The sequence below is a fragment of the Dermacentor silvarum genome, chromosome 7 (genome assembly GCF_013339745.2).
Source record: "Dermacentor silvarum isolate Dsil-2018 chromosome 7, BIME_Dsil_1.4, whole genome shotgun sequence".
NCBI classification, from domain to species: Eukaryota; Metazoa; Arthropoda; class Arachnida; order Ixodida; family Ixodidae; genus Dermacentor; species Dermacentor silvarum.
The window spans coordinates 174033099-174053329 of NC_051160.1; the positions used below are offsets into that span (position 1 = coordinate 174033099).

Sequence of the window (20231 nt, forward strand, 5' to 3'; positions counted from 1 at the left end):
AACGATGACTCGCATTCTGCTGACCACTGAAAAGGCACGTCCTTGTTGAGTAGACATGTCAGGGGGTAAGCCAGGTCGGCAAATTTAGGCACGAAGCGACGGAAGTACGAGCACAAGCCCAAGAAACTTCGCAACTCTCGTAGTGACTGCGGTTGTTTGAAGCCGCTAACTGCAGCGACCTTTTGAGGGTCAGGCCGAACGCCGTGCTTGTCGACAAGATGACCAAGAACCAGAGTCTCACGGTTGCCGAAGTGACACTTCTTAGAATTCAAGGTGAGCGAAGCTCTCTCAAGAGATGTAAGAACGATGTCAATACGGCGATTGTGCTCGTCAAATGTACGGCCAAAAATTACAACGTCATCAAGATAACATAGACAAATTTCCCACTTCAGTCCACGCAGAATAGTATCCATGAAGCGCTCAAACGTTGCTGGGGCGTTACACAAGCCAAACGGCATTACATTGAATTCAAACAGACCATCTGGGGTTACAAAGGCCGTTTTCTTTTTGTCATCCGAATGCATGGGAATTTGCCAATAACCGGACCTTAGATCCACGGAGGAGAAGTACGAGGCAGAATGCAAGCAATCAATTACGTCATCAATCCTGGGAAGCGGGTATACATCCTTTTTGGTGACAGAGTTGAGACGTCGGTAATCCACACAGAATCTCCAAGAACCGTCTTTCTTCCTTACAAGGATCACAGGTGCAGCCCAAGGGCTGCATGACTCCTGAATGACCTTCTTTTTGAGCATTTCTTCCGCCTGTTGAGCAATGATTTTGCGCTCTGCAGGTGAGACACGGTACGGTTTCTGCCGGATAGGATGAGCGGATCCCGTGTCAATCATGTGACGAGTACGTGACTCTGGCACATTAAATTGTTCCTCGCTCTGCGCAAAATCAAAGACTGCGGCATGCTTGGCCAGGACGTGGACCAAGGCTCGGCGCTTCTCTGACGGCAACGACTTGTTGACCATACCCAGAAACTTGTCCTCTGTAGGGTGAGTGACAGCCACGTGGTCTACTGTTTCGTTGCTTAAAGCTGCAATACAACAACTGCTCGCATTTTGTTCGAAGAGGGCAAGCCGCATTCTACTGGGTAGCACGACAGGCTCACTAGAACAATTCAGCACCCATAATGAGGATCGCCCATCGGTAATAGAAATTGCGCAACGCGGCACGAGCACATTTTTCTTGACGCAGTTGAGGGGGACCGGCATTGCGATGCTTTCTCTAGGGTGGTGTGATGCGTGGAACCTTGCAGTGCATGTGTGGCTTGGCTATATATGGCGATGCTTTCTCTAGGGTGGTGTGATGCGTGGAACCTTGCCGCGCATGTGTGGCTTGCTTATATATTGCGATGCTTTCTCTAGGGTGGTGTGATGCGTGGAACCTTGCCGCGCATGTGTGGCTTGACTATATATTGCGATGCTTTCTCTACGGTGGTGTGATGCGTGGAACCTTGCCGCGCATGTGTGGCTTGGCTATATATTGCGATGCTTTCTCTAGGGTGGTGTGATGCGTGGAACCTTGCCGCGCATGTGTGGCTTGGCTATATATTGCGATGCTTTCTCTGAATAAGGTTAGTTGCGAGTGATGCTCTTCCCTTTCGCCTGTCTTGGTGTGTTGCGTATTTTCGTTGTACGAAGCATGTACAAACTAGCCCAACAAGTTTTATTAGGCGTTCAGGGACGTGAGCCAAGTAGCACACCAGCCTTGAATATGAAAGAGATCCTCTTGAAGGGAAGATACGGCAGCGAGGTTAGTGATAGGGCGGTACAGGACACAATCATCAGCAAAAAGACGTATTACAGAGGTTACGGTAAAAGGCAAGCCAATAATGTAGATTATTTATTTAATGTATTCAATACTGCCGGCCGCGTTTCGGTAGCAAGGCAAGAGTGGGTGCATGCGATTAACAAGATTGAGGTGCATGCGATTAACAAGAGTGGGTGCATGCGATTAACAAGATTAACAACAAGAACAACAATTACAACGGAAAAAAAACACACAAGCAAACTGTAAAAGTTTTGTGGAGCAAATCAGGAATAAAGAAAACAAGACACAGACGCGTTACATTCAAATCCGAAAATAAAGCATCAAAAGCATACCAGTGAAAAATAAAACTGAGCACACAAAACTCTGAGATTGTTACAGACAAGAACTTACCCTAGTCCAAACTTTATTAACAAGCTATATCCAGAAAGAGAGGTACCAATCAATTGCGAGAAGTGTAATGGCATCATTACTCTGGATCATATGCTTTGGCAATGTCCTGTGGCTTTCACAGACTGCGACAAGGAAAGAGACTGGTGGCGGCGAGTGCTTCACAGTGGAGTGCTTTTAGATCAAGTACAGGCCGTCCAGAAGGCCCACGACACGGCGGTAAGGTTAAACCTTACTGTCCCGACGTGGGAGCCGCCTGCATCATCCTAAGGGTTGATCTTCAGGACCTGAATAAAGTTTATCGTACCATACCATACACAAAACTGATTGACTACAACTGATTGCAGAAAAAAATGCATGGGGTGATGATAAGGTGGCCACGTCGTAAGGCAACTTGTTCCAGTCGTATATCGTTCTTGGAAAGAAGGACAGCTTGTATGCATTGGTTCTGCACTCAGGCATTACAATTGTTCTATCGTGTTTGTGCCGAGTTTGTCGTGTTGAGTTGTACTGCATATAGTATAGAATTCTATTTTGGTGCGATTATTAATGATGGCAAATAACATGCTGAAACGGTGCATTTTTCGACGGAATTCCAAGGTGGGAAGACCGGAGCGACTAAGATCAGATATCGATGCCTGTCTTCCGTAGGCGTAGTATATAAATCGCAGTGCCTTTTTCTGAACCTCCTCAATACTTTTTATATCCGTTTTTGTGTGCGGATCCCAGACCACCGTCAGCAGATTCCAGTAAGGGATGCACGAGTGAAGCTACCAGCTTTGTTTTAGTGGTTGCATGTTTTAACCGGTGTCTTATTAGATATAGTCTTTTGGATGCTACTGAAACCATGTTCTTAATGTGGGGGCTCCACCTGAGATTCTAGCTGACCGTTACCCCAAGATACATAAATTGTTTCACTGGTTCGAGAGAAGCACTATAAATTTTGTAAGAATACTTCAATGGAACTATTTTTTGGGTTAAGGTCATTTGTTTGCATTTCCTGACGTTTAATGACAAGGTCTAGTTCTGGCATCAATTACTAACAGCACATAAATAGTTATTTAGAGTAAGCTGGTCACCTTCAGCAAGAATTGTATAATAACTTACGCAGTCATCTGCAAAAAAAAAAAACGGCCACGCACAGGAGAGTCAAGCTTGAGGTCGTTTAAATATAGAAGAAAAAGAAGTGGCCCAAGGACTGAGCCCTGTGGCACTCGTGAAAATACTGGACCGATGGGTGAACTTGAAGTGGATATCGGGACGTACTGCTGCCGGTGTGATAAGTATGAATGAAGCCACTGCAAATTTTTTTGATTTTGTAAGATGTGCCCAAGTTTTAGTAAAAGTTTACAGTGCAGTACTCCGTCGAAGGCTTTTTCAAAGTCCAGAAAAAGGGCGTCTATTTGTCCTGATTTGTCAAGGGTTGAGCACAAATCATTGGTAGTGTGTATTAACTGTGTCGCGGTAGATAACACGCGATGAACACCAGGTTAAGCTTCATGAATGAATGAATGAATGAATGAATGAATGAATGAATAAACCTTTATTTGAAGCAGTGACTTGGCAGTCGAGGTGGGAGGGTCCCTTATTACAGGAACCATCTGGCTTGGATCGCCCTCCGGGCCCGGGCAACGAGTTCGCGCTGGTCGACTAGGTCCGGCTTGGAGATCGCAGCCTCCCACGTTTGCGAGGAGGGTTGGGTCTGCGTCTGCTGCTATTGGTTGCGTCATTGTCATGCTTGCTCGGGTGTGCTTGCATTGCAGTAGGAGGTGCGCCAGGGTGTCTGGCACGTTGCAGTGTGGACAGGTGTAGCTGTATAGCGTCGGGTGGAAATGATGCAGTAAGCTTCCGTGGGTGAAGGTATTGAAGGTGAAGAGTCGCCTGTGGTCGGTGCCTTCGTTTCTCGTTAGTTTTGGATGTGGTGGAGGGTATACCCTGCGTCCAAGCCGATAGTGCTGCAGTAGTGCTTCATAAGTTAGCGGTATTGTTTCCGTTTCCTCCGCTGATTTGGGTGGGTGGGACATGTAGAGAATCTCGTGCGGGGAGGCCCGGTTGACGCTTGCGCGGGCCGCGGTGTGTGCCGCTTCATTCCCCTCGAGTCCCTCGTGTCCCGGAACCCAAACGATGCAAGTTTAGGTGGGAGGAGTGTCGCTACGTTTCATTATGTTCATCGCTTTGATAGAGATCCTGCCCTTCATGTAGTTGCGTGCCGCTGTTTGAGAGTCGGTGAAGACCACTATGGCATCCTCTCTTGTATGGGCGGCGAGTGCTATAGCGGCCTCCTCTGCTGTGTACGCGCGTTTGGCGAGAATTGTCGCCAACGCCAGTGTCGTAACCCTATAGTCTGTGACGCTGATGGCGAAGGCGTTTCGGCCCGGATACTTGGCTGCGTCTACGTAGCGCGCCTGCGGGTCGTTACGGTGCTTGTGTCTGATGGCGTTTATCGTGGCGAGCAGTCTGCCTCGATGGTGTTCTGGATGCATGTTCCGAGGGATCTGATGAACTTGTAGACAATCTCGGAGCTTTGACATGATCTTTTCCTTACGTTCGCCATTGAGTTCTAGGTTGGTTGGGTATCCTGTGCGTCGGAGGACTGCTCGGCTTGTGGTTGTGAGCTTGAGTCTCTCGATCTGGTTGGTGAGGTGCACTTCCGCGAGTTCTTCCCAGGAGTTGTGAACTCCCATGCGAAGCAATCGGTCAGTGGAGGCGGTTGTTGGCAGTCCTATGGCGAGCTTCGTGGCCTTTCGTATTAGGAGGTTTAGCTTTTGTTTCTCGGCTGTCTTGAGGTTGAGGTAAGAAGCTCCGCATGTAATGCGGCTGTAAAGGAGGGCTTGTACCATTAGCAAGGTGTCGCGCTCTTTGAGGCCATTGCGGCGATTTGCCACCCGTCGTATCAGATGAGTCAGCTGTGCCATAGTGTTCTGTAGTCTTGGGAGTGTGGCGGAGCCCGACCCGTCCTTGTGCATATGGAGCTTCAGAAAAAAAGTTATTGTCTTCTAAGCGTGAGGCGATGTGCTTAAAAACGAAGTGTTCCATCACTTTACTTGCAGTACAGAAGAAACTAATTGGCCTGTAGTTAGCAACGCGGAACTTAGTACCAGATTTGTGAACAGGAATAACCTTTGCCAGTTTCCAATCACTGGGGAGGTCACCTTCACACAGACTAGTACTGTAAATGACAAAGAGGAATTTCGCCCACCATTCCGCGTACCTGGAAAGAAACGTGTTCGGAATATCGTCTGGTCCAGATGATTTCTTTGTATTCAGGTCAAGAATGGCGGAAAAAGATGCCTTCTTCACTTATAGTGAGATCAGGTACCGGAAAGCTGGTTGATCTGAAATCAGTAGACGGGCCATCACCACGCAGGAACACAGAAGAAAAATAGTGATTAAATGTTGCCACTATTTGTTGACTGTCAGTAACGTCCACATCATTTATTGTCAATTTATTTATAGGATCCTTTTTTGCGTTATTTGGGTACTGAACTTTCGTGGATCAATAATGAGGAAGTTGTGCAGCTTTACATTAATAAATTGAAATTTTGATTGTTTTATTTTATTTCTTAGGTCTCTACGAAGTGACGTCATATACTGCGTGTAACCCTCGAAATGCTATGGAAAATTCTCCTTACTCCGCGTTTAAGGTGAAGTATTTCCCGTGTAATCCATGGACTGTGGCTACGAATTTTCTTTTTCCTGAGCGGGACGTACCGATGATTGAACTTGTGTACCGTAGTTTTAAATTCCAACCACAACTCATTCGGACTTGCATGGCCGTCAATGTCTCTTGCCGAAAAGTTGTCGTATTCTTGCTCAAGAAAATCTAAAATGCTTTCGTCTAAGGTGTTATTGAAGTCATAAAATTGTTTTATTGTTTGGCGTGTGATTGGTCGCACTATATTGGTTTCGAAAAGCACTAGATCGTGGTGGGATATAACAGGCATAACACCCATCGCAAAACCCAGCCTCTTAATAGCATCAGACACGAACACAAGATCTAGAAGTGAGCCTGTGGTTGCAGTGACCCGCGACGGTTCGACCACAACCTCCTTCAAATAAAAAAAGCAATATCAAGTAGCAAATCAAAATGCAGGCATGAGGATGAGGCACTCAACGATTCCCAGTTTATTTTTGGTAGGTTAAAATGACCGCACAAAAGGACATGTGCATATCGTCTTTTGTGTTAATTCAGGAAGTCACAAAGCGTCGCAAGCGTACCGAGATCCGAATTTGGTGGCCTGTAAACGGCGCCAATAAAAATGATGTGTTTCCAAGTATGAAGTCGAATCCAAACCATTTCTGTGCTGTGCTAGTGGCACAAGCGTATAATCTGTTTCTTTCTCACAATGGCTACCCCACCCTCTCTAGAGCTGCGGTCTCGGCGGATAATTTCGTGCGATTGAGGTATCGTCGGGTATGTTATCATGCGGCGACGTTTCAGTGAGTACTGCAACGTCGCACTCATACGCTAAAAGAAGACCTTCTAATTCTTCAGTTTTATTCAAAATGCCGCGGCAATTAGTATTTAAAACACAAAACTCACTTTGAACTGTGTCTCTACGGCCTATATTCTGGTTCTTATGACCACTCTTTTTTCTGAAGTCACAGTGAGGCCGTCATTGTGAAGCTAGTGGGAGAATTTTATCTTGAGTGTCGTCCCATCGGAACAGTTTACTGTTATTCCTAATTTTGTCGAAGGACAGCATGACCTTGTCACCTTTTTTTCCTGTGTTCAGAAGCAGCAGCTCACAGCTTCTTGCGGATTAATTGCATCCGCTGGGAGAAGTCTTCTGATATACTATAGGGTGTGCCCTTCAGTTTCTTACAATTCTTCAAGATATTAGCCTTATTCCTGCCATCCACAAGCTTGAAAATTACAGGTCGGCACCTGCCGTCAGTTGGACGGCCAATTCTATGGATACGCTCGATAGCTGCATTTGGAACCTTTAGTGTGTCAGCCAGAATGCTTTTAAACACGACCTGCTCGAGGGATTGCTGATTTTCTTCTATCGATTCTTTTATGCCATATATAATCAAGTTCTCACTTCTAGTCCTATTTTCCAAGTCGTCTACTTTCAAAGCCAGTTTTGCGACTTCCGACTGAAGCTCATCTACTTTACAAGTGTAACCAGTTACCGTAGCATAAACGTCATCAAGCTTCTTATCAATTGAAGACAGCTTAATACTCGTTTCGTTCATCTTGCTGTTAGTAGCCTGCACGGTTTGTTTGAGTTCTTGAACATCAGCAATTAGGGTCTGAAGCATCTCTGCAGTAGTTGGACCCGGATTAGTCTCTACGTCACCACAGGAAGGCAGTAGGTTAAAAAATCACAGCATATCCACGGGGTGAATGATGATGAGTGGGCGAAGCTCCGGAGGGAATCATCGGATCTCCCGCCTAAGGAGACGCTAGCACAAACGCGTTAGAAACGTGCAGTACTCTCTAGTAAGGGGGAGCGGCCACAGCGTCTTACGCAGCCATTTACACATGCCGGAACGTGCACCGCGTTTGCCGACGCCATCACATGACTGCTGAGAGAGTATACCCCCCGTATTCATAAACGCTCCTCGACTTGAACTTGACTTGCCACCGCTTTGGGCAGCGCGTTCGAAACGCGCTGAAGGTAAGGCGGAGAGGCCACAGCGTCTTACACCAGCTTCTTACACGGGCCGTAACGCGCTAGCACAAACGCGTTAGAAACGCGCTAGAAACGCGGCCTTTCGTTAATGTTGGGTATTTATTGCCATCGTGGTGCGTGTGTCCATGTCCGCTTCGTGGCGTAGTGGGCTAACGCCGCACGCTCGGAAGCGAGGGGTCCCTGGCTCGATTCCGCGCTACGGAAACAACTTCGGAATTTTTTTTCTCATTTTTCTCAGACTGGTTACACACTACGACGACGACGGGGACGAACGGGTGCCGCTATAAGGAGCTTCGCCCTTAAAAGCAATGGTAAATCGTAGTAAGCTCATGACACAATGACCGTGATCTCGGCAGAAGCAAAAGGCAAACATTGTCACTGCGATAGGTATACGCTAGGTGATAGCCTTCACCTGGACGAAAAACAGGAAAGAATTCGTGAGCGGCGTTGTCGCTGTGCTTCTGCCACGCCCACTGGCCGGGATCTGCGAAGTGGTCGGACATTTATGTTGCCAAAACTGTGACGGAACCGATGACGGCGAGGAAAGTCCGGTAAGTAACGATGCCCATGTGCGCTTGTCCGGGAGCTTGTCACTGATGTCGCATCTCTGTGGACTGGTAGCCTGAAGATAGAATGTTCCGTCTTCCAGCCGCAGAAACGCGGGAGCATGTCTCGGCGGCTGAGGATGTCGGGCAGGTGAAGAGCACGGCCTGAACGAAAAACAGGAAAGGATTCGTGAGCGGCATTGTCGCTGTGTCTCTGCCGCGCCCACTGAAAAATAGGAGCGGCCCAAGAACACTGCCCTGAGGTACACCAGACAGAACGGAGGAAACAACAGATGTAAGGTTGTTAGCATATACGAACTGTTTTCGGTTAGTTAAAAAAACACTGGATCCAGTTAAAAACAAATGGATGAATGTTTATGCGTGATAACTTTAGCAAAAAACGAGAACGTGGAACCTTATCGAAACCCTTTTGCGAAATCTAACAGGGCATCAGTTGGAATCTTACGGTCGAGGTTTCAATGAATATCATAAATAAATAAAGCTAAACGAGTTTCGCATGAATGAACTCTCCGGAAGACATGTTGATTTGGGTGAAAGAACTTCGCTGAAGTTAGGAAGTTAGCAACTTGAGAGTAGATGACGTGTTCCATGATTTTGGAGCATACGCTGGTGAGGGCGATGGGACGGTAGTTACCTGGAGAAGACCGATCACCTTCCTTGAAGACTGGAATGACCTTCTAATTACTTGTAGAAGTAAGTCCGTACTCACAAGAGTGATAACAGAAGCTAAACAGATTGCTGCTCTCGGGGAAGCATGTGCCCCTAAGCTGTCGCTAGCTTTGTACGATATGAATTAAAGGTTTTGCGCATGCCATGAGCTATCCCTAAAAATATGGTTGCTCTGATTTGTGTGATATGTACTCGTCACTGTGACTCATCTGACTGAGTATATAAGTACACCTGGTTTTCGATACTAAAACATTGGTGAATGTAGCGTCGTGTGTGCCCTGTGTGTCTTCTTGTATCCAGTATCATGCGCGCTAAAAAACACAGATCAGGGCACCATACCAACAAGCCCCATTGCTACTCGGGTCACCAGAGCTTCACTTAGACCGACTCCCACAGTGCGTGGGATGCGCATGATTTTAAAGCGAATGGTCGGAGAAGTATCTGGCTGCCGTGGAGTAAACGAAACGAGATCGAGAAGAGTGCCTAGACCGTTGTCATGACATTAAAATCACGCTGTCGCAGTTCCGTTGTCCTCATGTCACCGTTGTCACGGCGCGTTCGTCGTGACTCCGTCGCCGTAGCGACATCGTCATCAAACTGTAATAGACGCCACCGTAGTCATCGTCACGCTGTCATGTTCTCTACCAAAATACGTCGACGATAATTTGTGCCACCATCTTCGAACACCATTGTCGCCGTCAGCAATATACTTCGGAGGTATTGCAATTGTGTACATATGATTTATGTGGCCCCAATAATGTTTGGTTACCTTGATATGCATATTCGATAGTTTCCGCAACAACTGTTTTTCTTGCCTGAATTTTTACCTTCCTTTTCTTGCCTTGCTGCTCTGTCTATGGGAATGAACAATCTTTCTGAAGTAGGACGTCAACTATCAAAAGGGGCAGCGGAATGAAGAAGTTCTTCAGTTGATATAGTCAGCATCGTGTTCATGTGGCTCCTACGTATTTTTCCGTTCCTGGTCATCGCGTTGTTAACCATGAGCCCAGTTTATCATTCTCTTAACTCACATCAAACCCCCTTGCGGGTGTTCACTCATGTAGAGGGAGATTCTGTGAAGAAACGTGCCTCCACATTGCTCTCGGAATATCCTGAATATCTCAGAATGCCCATTTATTGGTTCAGTTCAGTTCAGTTCAGTTTTATTTCCTTAAAGACCCCTTTGCTAGAGGTATTACATAAGGGGTGGGTACAGTTTATGCAACAGAAACACAGTTATTCAGAAAACTACACGAAAGCTCCATTTCGCAAGTGCATAAAAACAGAAAGAATGGGGAAAAATGACGCGGTGAAAAAACCTGATTATTTTTCAGCCAACAAAGACACATTTTCGAAGAACGATGTCGGGCAAGTGATTTCAGCGACGTGGTGGGGAAGGGCGTTCCAGTCTGATGCTGTGCAGGAAAAAAAGACGAAGAAAAGGTAGTTGTATGGGAGCGTGGCCGTAAGACTTGTAATGGGTGCCCAGTTCGTAGCGATATGCGTGCGGGTGGTGTGATATATGGCTCGCGAATTAGGGAACTGTAGAAGAACTTATGAAAGAGGCAAAGGCTGGCTGTAGCGCGACGACGTGCAAGGGTCTGGAGATCAGATTTTGCTATTAGGGATGATACGCTTACGTCATATGAGTATGATGAATGAATGAATCTGACGACGCGGTTTTGAAAGGACTCGAGCGCGTTAACAAGATAGACTTGATATGGATTCCAGATGGGTGATGCGTATTCAACTTTCGGTCGGATAAGGGATTTGAAAGCTAGGAGTTTCACGTTCAGCGGGGCGTCACGCAAGTGTAGTCTCATGAAGCCAAAAGTTCTGTTAGTAGATGAAAGTATGTTGGAAATATGCGTAACCCAACTGAGATCATGAGAAAGTGTTACGCCCAAGTACTTAAATGATTCTACTGATTCTATGGGAACGTTTACTATTGTATAAGAGGACAGGAAAGGGTTACGGCGGCGGGTAAAAGATATATGCTTACATTTGTTGGGATTAAGAGTCATTAACCATTGTTCACTCCAAGACTGCACGTTGTTAAGACTGTTGTAAGGTGTTTTCGTCAGTAGCATTAGAAACTGGATGGTAAATCACGCAGTCATCAGCAAAAATTCGTATCTTGCAAGATACATGTAGGGGTAAGTCATTAATATAAATTAAAAAGAGAAGAGGACCGAGAACTGATCCCTGCGGGACACCAGAAGTTAAAGGGAGAAGAGTGGATGATTTGTCATTTATAGAAACGAATTGGTAGCGATCAGTAAGGAATGCTTCGAGCCATTTGAGTACGTCACTGTGCATGTTCAAAGAAGAAAGTTTTAGTAGTAAGTGCCGGTGAGAAACTTTGTCAAAGGCCTTTTCATAGTCCAGAAAAATCGCGTCAGTTTGTTGGTTAGAGTCAAGGTTTATATGCAAGTCGTGTAGAAACAAAGCTAGTTGCGTTTCGGTAGAGAAGCCCTTACGGAACCCATGCTGTGCAGAATGAAAAAAATGATTGGCGTCCAAGTGATTCATGATCAGGGAGTAGATGACATGTTCCATGATTTTGCACGGAAGGCTAGTGAGAGAGAGTGGTCGATAATTTAGCGGTGTGTTCTTATTACCAGACTTGTAGATGGGAACGACCTTCCCCACCTTCCAGTCGTGAGGCATGGAGGCGGTAGAAAGTGACTGGGAGAATATAAGACACAAAAATGATGAAGAAATATATTTTGTATTTTTTAGCAGTTTGGAGTTTAAATCATCTATACCTGCTGAGGATGAAAGTTTAAGGTTTTCAATAATGCGCAAAACACCGTCAGGATAAAACACAACGCTCGGATTGCTAGAAGCTATGTTGCAGGGGACATTAGATAATGGAACGTTATTATCATTAGAGAATACTGACGAAAATGTGTTGTTAAATACTAGTGCGCACTCAGTTTCAGGCATGATTTCCCCCGTATCATTAACAAGAGTTGTAGTGCGTGTGTTCCCAGGGTTGATAACTTTCCAAAATTTCTTGGGGTTGTCGTTAACATTTTAGGTAAGTCATTGTTGAAAAAGGACCATTTGGCATTGCGGACAGCACGTAAGTATTCTCTCTCAGCGGCGTAGTATTTTTCCCATGAAGTTGGGCTTAAATTCTGCTTGGCATTACGAAAAAGTCTTTTTTTTGTTATTTTCCAACCTCTTTACATTGTTATTAAACCAAGGGTGCTGATGATTCCCACGGAATGTTATTTTCGGAATATACTTGTTCGCTAGTTCATTAATTTTATTTTTAAACAGTTCCCAGTTGTCTTCAACAGATCGTTCATTGAATGAGGTTTCAAAGACTGGTAAAAAAGTGCACAATTCTTCATTTATAGCTTCGAAGTTTGCTTTATCATATAGGTTGATAGTTTTGCTGGAAAGAACACGCGGTGCTGGGGCAAAGTCAAATGTGGCATGAATCACACTGTGGTCACTGATAGGACGAAGATAGGTAACCGATGATAAGGTTTCTGGATGGTTAGTAAGTATAAGGTCCAAAATGTTTGCGCAGTCGCGCGTTACACGTGTCGGCTCTGAGATAAGTTGCGATACGTTAAATTGGGCTGTGTATCCCCTAGTTTCGTGCTCTGACATCCCTCTGCGTCATAAGTGACCCGGACTCCTATCATCTGGGACTCTGTTTCGTTTAATTTCTGACAAGCTTCCTGTCTAGCTGTTTGCTGTCGCGGTTGGCAGTGACGTTGTTGATGCTTTCGAAATTGTTTTCCACCAACTCTCTTATTGTCCGCGCATCCTCTTATGTGGTTGTGTGTCAGGATTGAAGCTAATCATTGGTTTATTTTTTTTCCTGGAAGGACCAAAAGCGACAGAGATTGCATATTTTGAGGAAATAGGGGCACCTTATGGGTAAAGTGTACCGAAAAGTTGAATAGTGTAGGTTAGATACGTGCTCTAAAAATAATTACTTAATATTCGACTTCTCTCAGTGTTTATGCTTCATACAAGGCCTAAAGTTGGTTTTTGCCGATCTCCTCGGTAACACTCCGAGGCACCGTGTTTATATTTCATTGAAATAGGAAGCATGTTGTGAGTGACTAACCGTAATTATTTAATCTGCGTAGGAAAAGGATAGTTATTTAAGCGTACCAGAGTGCCATACCTCCGTTATTTGCAATGTTTCCCAGACTCTTCAAATAACTGCACAAGATACCAGCGTCCAATTTGGTGAATCTGAGGGGAATCGTAAATATAATGTGTGGCAAAACATTCACGCATCTGGCTTAAATTGCAGCCTTGAAAATAATTACATGGCGCAAAATTTGCCCTGCTGCCCTAGGGTTACTGCAAATGCGCACAAGTTCAGCGACCTTTGGGGGGGAGCACTATCCCAAGTTTGTTCGCTAAGTTAAACGCATGTGGATCAAATACAACCTTTGTAAAAATTTCATTCATCAAGTGCTTGAAAGCGTGACGCTGCCCTTATCAGTTACGCTTCCCAATGCCCCGAGGTAACTCTCTGTTGCACAAATTTTATGATTATTTAGAAATACGGTAATCTTAAGTGCAATGTGCAGAGAAATCTTAACGTTTCTAGCTTGATTCGGGCATTAAAATAATTACTGAACCCGCTTTTTTCCTTAATGTTTTGTTTGTTTGCGTGATATCAAGTTCGCCTGGTGTCCTAGGTGAACGAAATGAGGCAGCTCCTTTATGTTGAATGGCACTAAGGGTCCGGTAATAGGTGGTATGCAGGGAAAGTTCAAAGTGGGTGGTGAGTTAATTGGAGCTTTGGCAATAAATTGCGTATGCAAGCGCTCTGAAGCATATGTGTGCGTCTTAGGAGCTGCGCACAATTTAGCCCGTCGCCCTGGCAGAGCTGCAAATGCCACCGAGGTTACGTTCAGCGAATATGGGTGGAAGGCTACGTGAAATCTCTGCGCTAATTTGCATGCATGTGGATAAAATATATCATTAGCAAAAATATGTTAATCAAGTGTTGGAATGTGTCATGTAGCCGCTATTATCAATGATTCTCATTGTCCAGACCTAACTGCAGGTTACACCAAGTTGACATGTCATTGAAAGGAGGGTCATGGTAAGTGCAATATGTCTGACAAAGTACGCAATTTTCCCGTTCCTCGGCAAATTATAATCGTTGCAAATAATTACTAAACGTGCCCCCCCCCCCCCCCCCCACTCCTATTTCCATTCGCCATTACTACGTTACCCGTTGGTTTCTCCGGCGTCCTCTGCGAATTAAAAGGCGCTTTGTATTATATTGGCAAAAATCAAGGGACACGTTACGCGTAACGTGCAGGCAAAATTTGTAGTTTGGGTACCGGCACTAAAAGGAATACTGAGTGGTTGGGTGGCCCTGTTTATGTGAGTATTGCCTAGCACTCGACGAACTTTGGCGTTGCTATATGGGCCAAAACCCGTCCCGTCGTGTATGCTAAACGCAGCCCGGTTCCGCGAAGAGGGAACGCGCGCGGCACGTGGCAAGAAGGGCGCCGTGGTTGTAACTGCGCCGTCGCTGAAACCAAAGGGAAGGACGTTTCGTGCTGAGTGGAAAGGGCGCAAGAGGAGATGATGCAGCCACGCGCTGTCGCGATGTGCCCTCGGGCTTTCCAGATATCACGTTCACTTTATTGGACACTACCGTCACATGTTTAAGGGCGTTCAATGCCGGACGGGCCCGCAAGTCCGCTGAATTGGGGCAACGTGCTCCACCGCCACCCGGGGGGCCGTCGTTCCACACTCGCGTGCCTTTGGGGAACGCCTTGGGACAATGCAGATATTTTTATGGCCGCTTCCCCAGCTGCCAATGTGTGCTTTTGTGAGCGATCGCCATCGAGGGAAAATCACTGTGTTCGGAGAATCCAAGAGACCCCGGCCACAACTGCACGGAACTTGCGATTTTTCTTAACTGACTGCAGGGCAGTGCTCCGTCGCCCACCGTTATCCCAAATAACCGTAGCTTCTTGGAAACATTCTCGCAGCAGGCATGCTCATGGCTTCTTGCAGGATATGTTCAACCCAGGTGCATGGGCGCCGACAAAAGGGAACAAAGCGCACAAGGGATACGTGCAGGCTCGAGTGCCGGTCTCCGATGCCGGAAGGCCAAGGCTTGCCGTCAGGATTAAGGGAGAACGATATGGCATGTGTGATTCAGTGAACCTACACCCTTGCGTGTCGCAGATTGCGTTATTGGTTTGCCCAGTGGCGTGTCTGGTACGAAAGCGTTGGTGCTATTGGTTGTGATGGTGCGAACCACCATGTGTGACCGGCTGGTGCGCCACACTTTGTGCGGACTGAAGGTTCATACACCATTGTTTTGTTTGTGTGAGTGGAGGAGCGGTGGTTTGGGCTTGGACCCTGCTAGACTCAGTGGCGTTTGAATAAAGAGCCTCTTGATCAGACTCTTCCTGCGTACTGCCACCATATTTTCGAGTCATCGAGCGGCGCGCGACTGCGGACCTTGAACACTTTTCTTCCGTAAGTAGTGATGAAGCTAGAAGGCGAAAAGGCAAAGTAAGCTAACTCGCACTAATTACGACCTTTGTAGTAAATTAGGTATGCAAGCGATCTAGAGGTTTTTAGGTGTGTTTAATGAACAACTGAGAGTTTATCCCGCTGCCCTGAAAGAACTGTGGAAGCAACGGAGATCAAATTTAAAAGAAAAAAAAATAGAGGAGTATAGACACTATGGCCAACGTTCTGGCGAAGCAAAATATGTGTTGTTGAATTATTCCTCCGTAAAAATTGATCGTCAATTGCTCGAAAGCGTTATGTGCAGGCAAGGTGTCAAACGGAACAGTCATATACGGGCAACGTTTTAAAGTATGTGATATAATTACAGGCAACTGCACCTATTATTGCAACTGCTCGAAAGAAACAGCTTCGCTGGAAATTTGGTTGCGATTCTGCAAGGTCACGCAAGCCATCTTTATTTTTTTCTTCCGCACTCGGGGAAATGCAGGCCATTTACTTTTGTTACTGTCCAAGTGGAATGCAGTCGTTACAACGAAGTGATTATGCTGTCCATCGCTGCTAAATATTGAGGGGCTGCTGCCCTTGAAGTGCGTATACATCGGGTTCCCGCGGAAGAGGGTCGTTGTAAGGCATTATTTGGTGTACTGAACATGGTTTACTTTTCAAGTGCACGTAACTGGCCATAAAGTGAATGATTATGTAAAAAGTGTCATACTTAAACCTAATTCGCTAAGCGCACTACACAATATGCCAAGTAACTCAAGAAGGCTGCGAACAAGGTGTTTTAGATCACATTTGCGTACGATCTATCACTTTGTTTTCGATGCTTGGTTTGAAACATAAACATTCACTTGATGGCCAGTATTTTAAAAGTAAACCATGTTCAGTACACCAAATAATGTCTTAACAACGACCTCCTTCCGCGGTAACCCCGTTCAGTGCCAGTGTATGACCCCCGAAGCTGACAAGCCAAATTAAGAAGATTCAGTACAGGCTTTCATACACAAATGGACGAACTTCCCCTATTTGCGGGCTCCTACTCTTCGCTACCTCTCCGTACTGCACTTCAGTCCGCTGAACGGGGTCCGAAACAAGCGCTGTGGGCATTTATTTTCAGTAAAAAAGAAATGGAAGAAATATGGGGTAAGTGGGTTTCTGTGGCGAAAGCAGGACACCTGTATTTATTCGAATCTAGGCCGGTATTTTCTGTGAAAGCGTAAGTTAAGAACCTCCTAGATCGACGTAGATTCAAGGATTTCTTTAGGAGCCGTCGGTACTGCATAAATAGTACGCCGCTAACGTAAGCGCCAAAAAGCAGTATTGTAGTCATAATTATCCGCTGCCGCACTCGTACAGTGAGTGCTATGTAGAAGAACTCACTCTAACAGTAGCCCATTTAGACCGCATTCAAATCGTACAGTATGGACACAGTCATTGTTTTTTAGATGTTTGCTTTCTGCGACACGCTGACACACTTCCACCGGGCACGGGGTTTCATACAGTGCTGCCGGGGCATCTACATGATTCGTGCTGTATATTCATCAAAACGCTTAACCTTGCACTCGTTCGCGCAACGCTTGAAACAGCGAAGCTGGGCGATCGTAGCCCAGGATTTTCCGGAAGTGCGCGCGAACTTTTCATTCTATTACTCATGATAATGAAAATTTATTTTCGCGCGTCTCGGACTTACGGCCGCACTGCGCGTTGCATAGCGCAGCTTCCAACACCGACACCGCGTTGCAATGCTGACAACGCGTTCCAGCAGACCTGCTCCGTGAATGCGCTCTCTCTCTTGCTCTCATAGCGCGCAAAACCTCTTCACTTCGCAGAGCACGAGCGTGGGAATGCGCCAGCTGTGGACGAAGACGACGACGCTCGAACGCAATCGTATGGTTTGCATAAATGCATGTTTCGCAATCGTGGCTGTACAACCTAGGGAGAAAGAAGAAGACGGCGTTCCGAACGGTCGCGTTTTTTCATGTTCTCCGCTCCAAAGGATTTATCGGCCCCTGGCCGAGGTGCTGCTCAGGCGTCAGCCAGCAGCAATGACTACCGTATTGTGCTACCTCGTCTTCCTACCGGTAAGCTGGTTGTGGACTCCGTTTTCCTGCATGCTGACTTAGCTGGTCGACCGTACAGAGCCCAAGACTTCAGAGACGCCCTTCGGAATGTTATTGACCTAAAGGAAATAAGTTCCATTGGCCAATTTCAGATGTCGCACGTGTGGATGGTGACGTGCAAGTCACCAATGGCAAAATCAAATCTAGTCACGTGCGGGGATTTATCAGTGAAAGGAAGACGCTGCATCGTCATGGACCCTGAGCCCACGGAAGTAAAAATGAAGCTTTTATGGCTACCTGAGCGTTTGGAAGACGCCTACATTCGAGATTCACTCCAGGCTTACGGGAAAGTGAAATCTATATCAGCAGAAAGCTGGAGAGTATCGGAGATGGAAGAAATGCGTACTCTAAATTGTGATGTGGTGTTGTCTCTTGCTGACGGAGTAGGTGTGGGTGACGTTCCACATCTACTACCTGTCTGTGCAGTGCAGAGCCTTGTACTGATTCCAGGCAGACCCCCGCTTTGTCTCCGCTGTAACAAGGTCGGCCACATTCGTCACAACTGCAGAACTCCACGTTGTGAAGACTGCCGGCGCTTTGGCCACACAGCTGAAGAATGTGTGGTAACATACGCCGACAAGTTACGACATAGGACACGACCTCCAGACGAATGCGTGCAAGAACACATAATGGACGCCACAGAGGTTCTCGACGCGACCGGAGATGTTCCTTCTGCCGCGGAGACCAGTTGTGCCGGCAAGTCTCGTCTAGATGTAAAAGACAATGTCATCGCACAACCACCCAAGGACAAGGAAGGTAGCAAAGCGACAGATGATCAGTCCAAGCAACAGTGCAATGTGGCGCCCGTAATCACACAGCCAGTTCCTGCCCAGCAAGCTAAAGAGGCAGCCGAAAATGAATCATCTGCTTCACCCAAGTTTCTCGACACGTGCCCTGTGCTGGCAGAGGACAAGCGAAGTAACGCGGATACATCAATTCCGAAGCGCCGTGCGACAAACACATCGGAAACAAGCACGGACAGCGACACGACCAGTACCACAAGAAAAGCACGTCGCCGCAAGACATTGAAACACTCAGGAAAGTGCCGACGATCACGGTCCAGGAGGCCTGGTGGGGGTTCGGAGGGAGCCTCACCGTTGCCCTCAAGGACCGACCACATAGATAATTAGGCCCGTATAGTGGTTAGTCACCATGGCGCTGACACAGCAACTTCTCTTCGCAACTTTGAATGTACGGGGCCTTAGGTCTTTGCAGAAACAGGCACAGCTTCGCCGGCTTTTATCTAGGCATCGCCTCGACTTCGTCGCCGTGCAGGAGAGGAAGATTGAGAGTGATGACGAAACAGAAAGGGCCTTGCGACCTTTTCTGTCTGAATATAATGTCTGCGTTTCACACGCCCTTGGTTTATCCGCAGGCTGCTTCCTGTTTCTGAAAAAGAGCCTACTTTGTTCAGCATTTAGTTACCATGTGGACGCTGAAGGCCGATACATATACTGCGATTTTGTGTTGCAGGGTGTGCCATGGCGAATAGTTAACCTCTACGCATTTAATGACGCTGCCAAACGAATTCTTTTATTTGATACTGTGTCTAATCTACTGGACTGTGAACTCTGCATTGTGTTAATGGGAGATTTCAATTGTGTATGTGATCCGAGTGATCGAAGTGGGATTAACATTCAGCGAGACAGGAGTGGTGAAGTTTTGTCTAACGTGATAGAGAATGCAGGGCTCATAGATATAGGAGCGTCGGGACAGGGTTCTTGCTCTTATACACGAATTCAAGGTCACTCTTACGCCCGCCTTGATCGAATTTATGTCTCTTCATCACTCCTCTCCCGAGGACTGTCTTGTAGTACTATCCCAGTTTTGTTCTCTGATGATTGTATGGTTATCGCAAAAATTGGTGAGAAATCTGTAACCAATTTCCGACCACAGTGGGCACTCTGGAAACTTAACTCTGAGCTCCTAAATGATCAGGAATTTATCAATCGTGTGCGTATGGCCCTAACAACTTGTTTTTCTACAGACTTGCCATTATTTGCTGCTTGGGAACTCTTTAAGCAAGAGGTTCGCACAGTGGCTATAGAAATTGGGTCGGTGAAATCATTTTATAGAAAGAATGAAGAAAAAATGCTCCTCAAGAGCCTAAGTAGCATTTACGAGATGGAATGCGAAATGCCAGGCACTTACATAGAAGATATGGAAAATATTAAATGTGAGTTACAAAAGTATGACGCACTACGTTACCGAGGTGCGCGAGTTCGATCTCGAAACAGCCGTGCTTTGCACTCTGAACAGCCAACACGTCAAGCTTTACTAGATGAGCGACGTCACGGTACTTCAAAAGTAATTTCGCAAATCTACTCCAAAGGTAGTCTTGTAACAAATACGAATGACATAATTTCACAATTTGAAAGTTACTACAATGCTTTGTTCAGTGCACCTCCCGAAGATCATGATGCAAAAGTCTTAGAGAGTTTTGTGTCTCTAGTAAAACCTTTACAGAATGAGGAGTGTGCATTCATCAGTGGTACTGTTACCATTCAAGAAATTGAGCAAGCTATTGATCAGCTGCCTTTATCGAAAACCCCCGGCCCTGATGGACTTTCAAGTGAATTTTACAA

The 20231-nt window shown here is 46.2% G+C and overlaps 1 protein-coding gene across 1 annotated transcript in view; it reads left to right on the top strand.

Moving 5' to 3' along the window:
• The first annotated feature begins 17467 nt into the window (after window positions 1-17467).
• The window catches only part of LOC119459348 (uncharacterized), a 73397-nt gene continuing 70633 nt past the window's right edge, over window positions 17468-20231 (top strand). The window contains exon 1 of the mRNA XM_037721154.2: window positions 17468-18564. Coding sequence (XP_037577082.2) covers window positions 17505-18564 — 1060 coding nt within the window. The 5' untranslated portion in view covers window positions 17468-17504. The remainder of the gene's footprint in view (window positions 18565-20231) is intronic.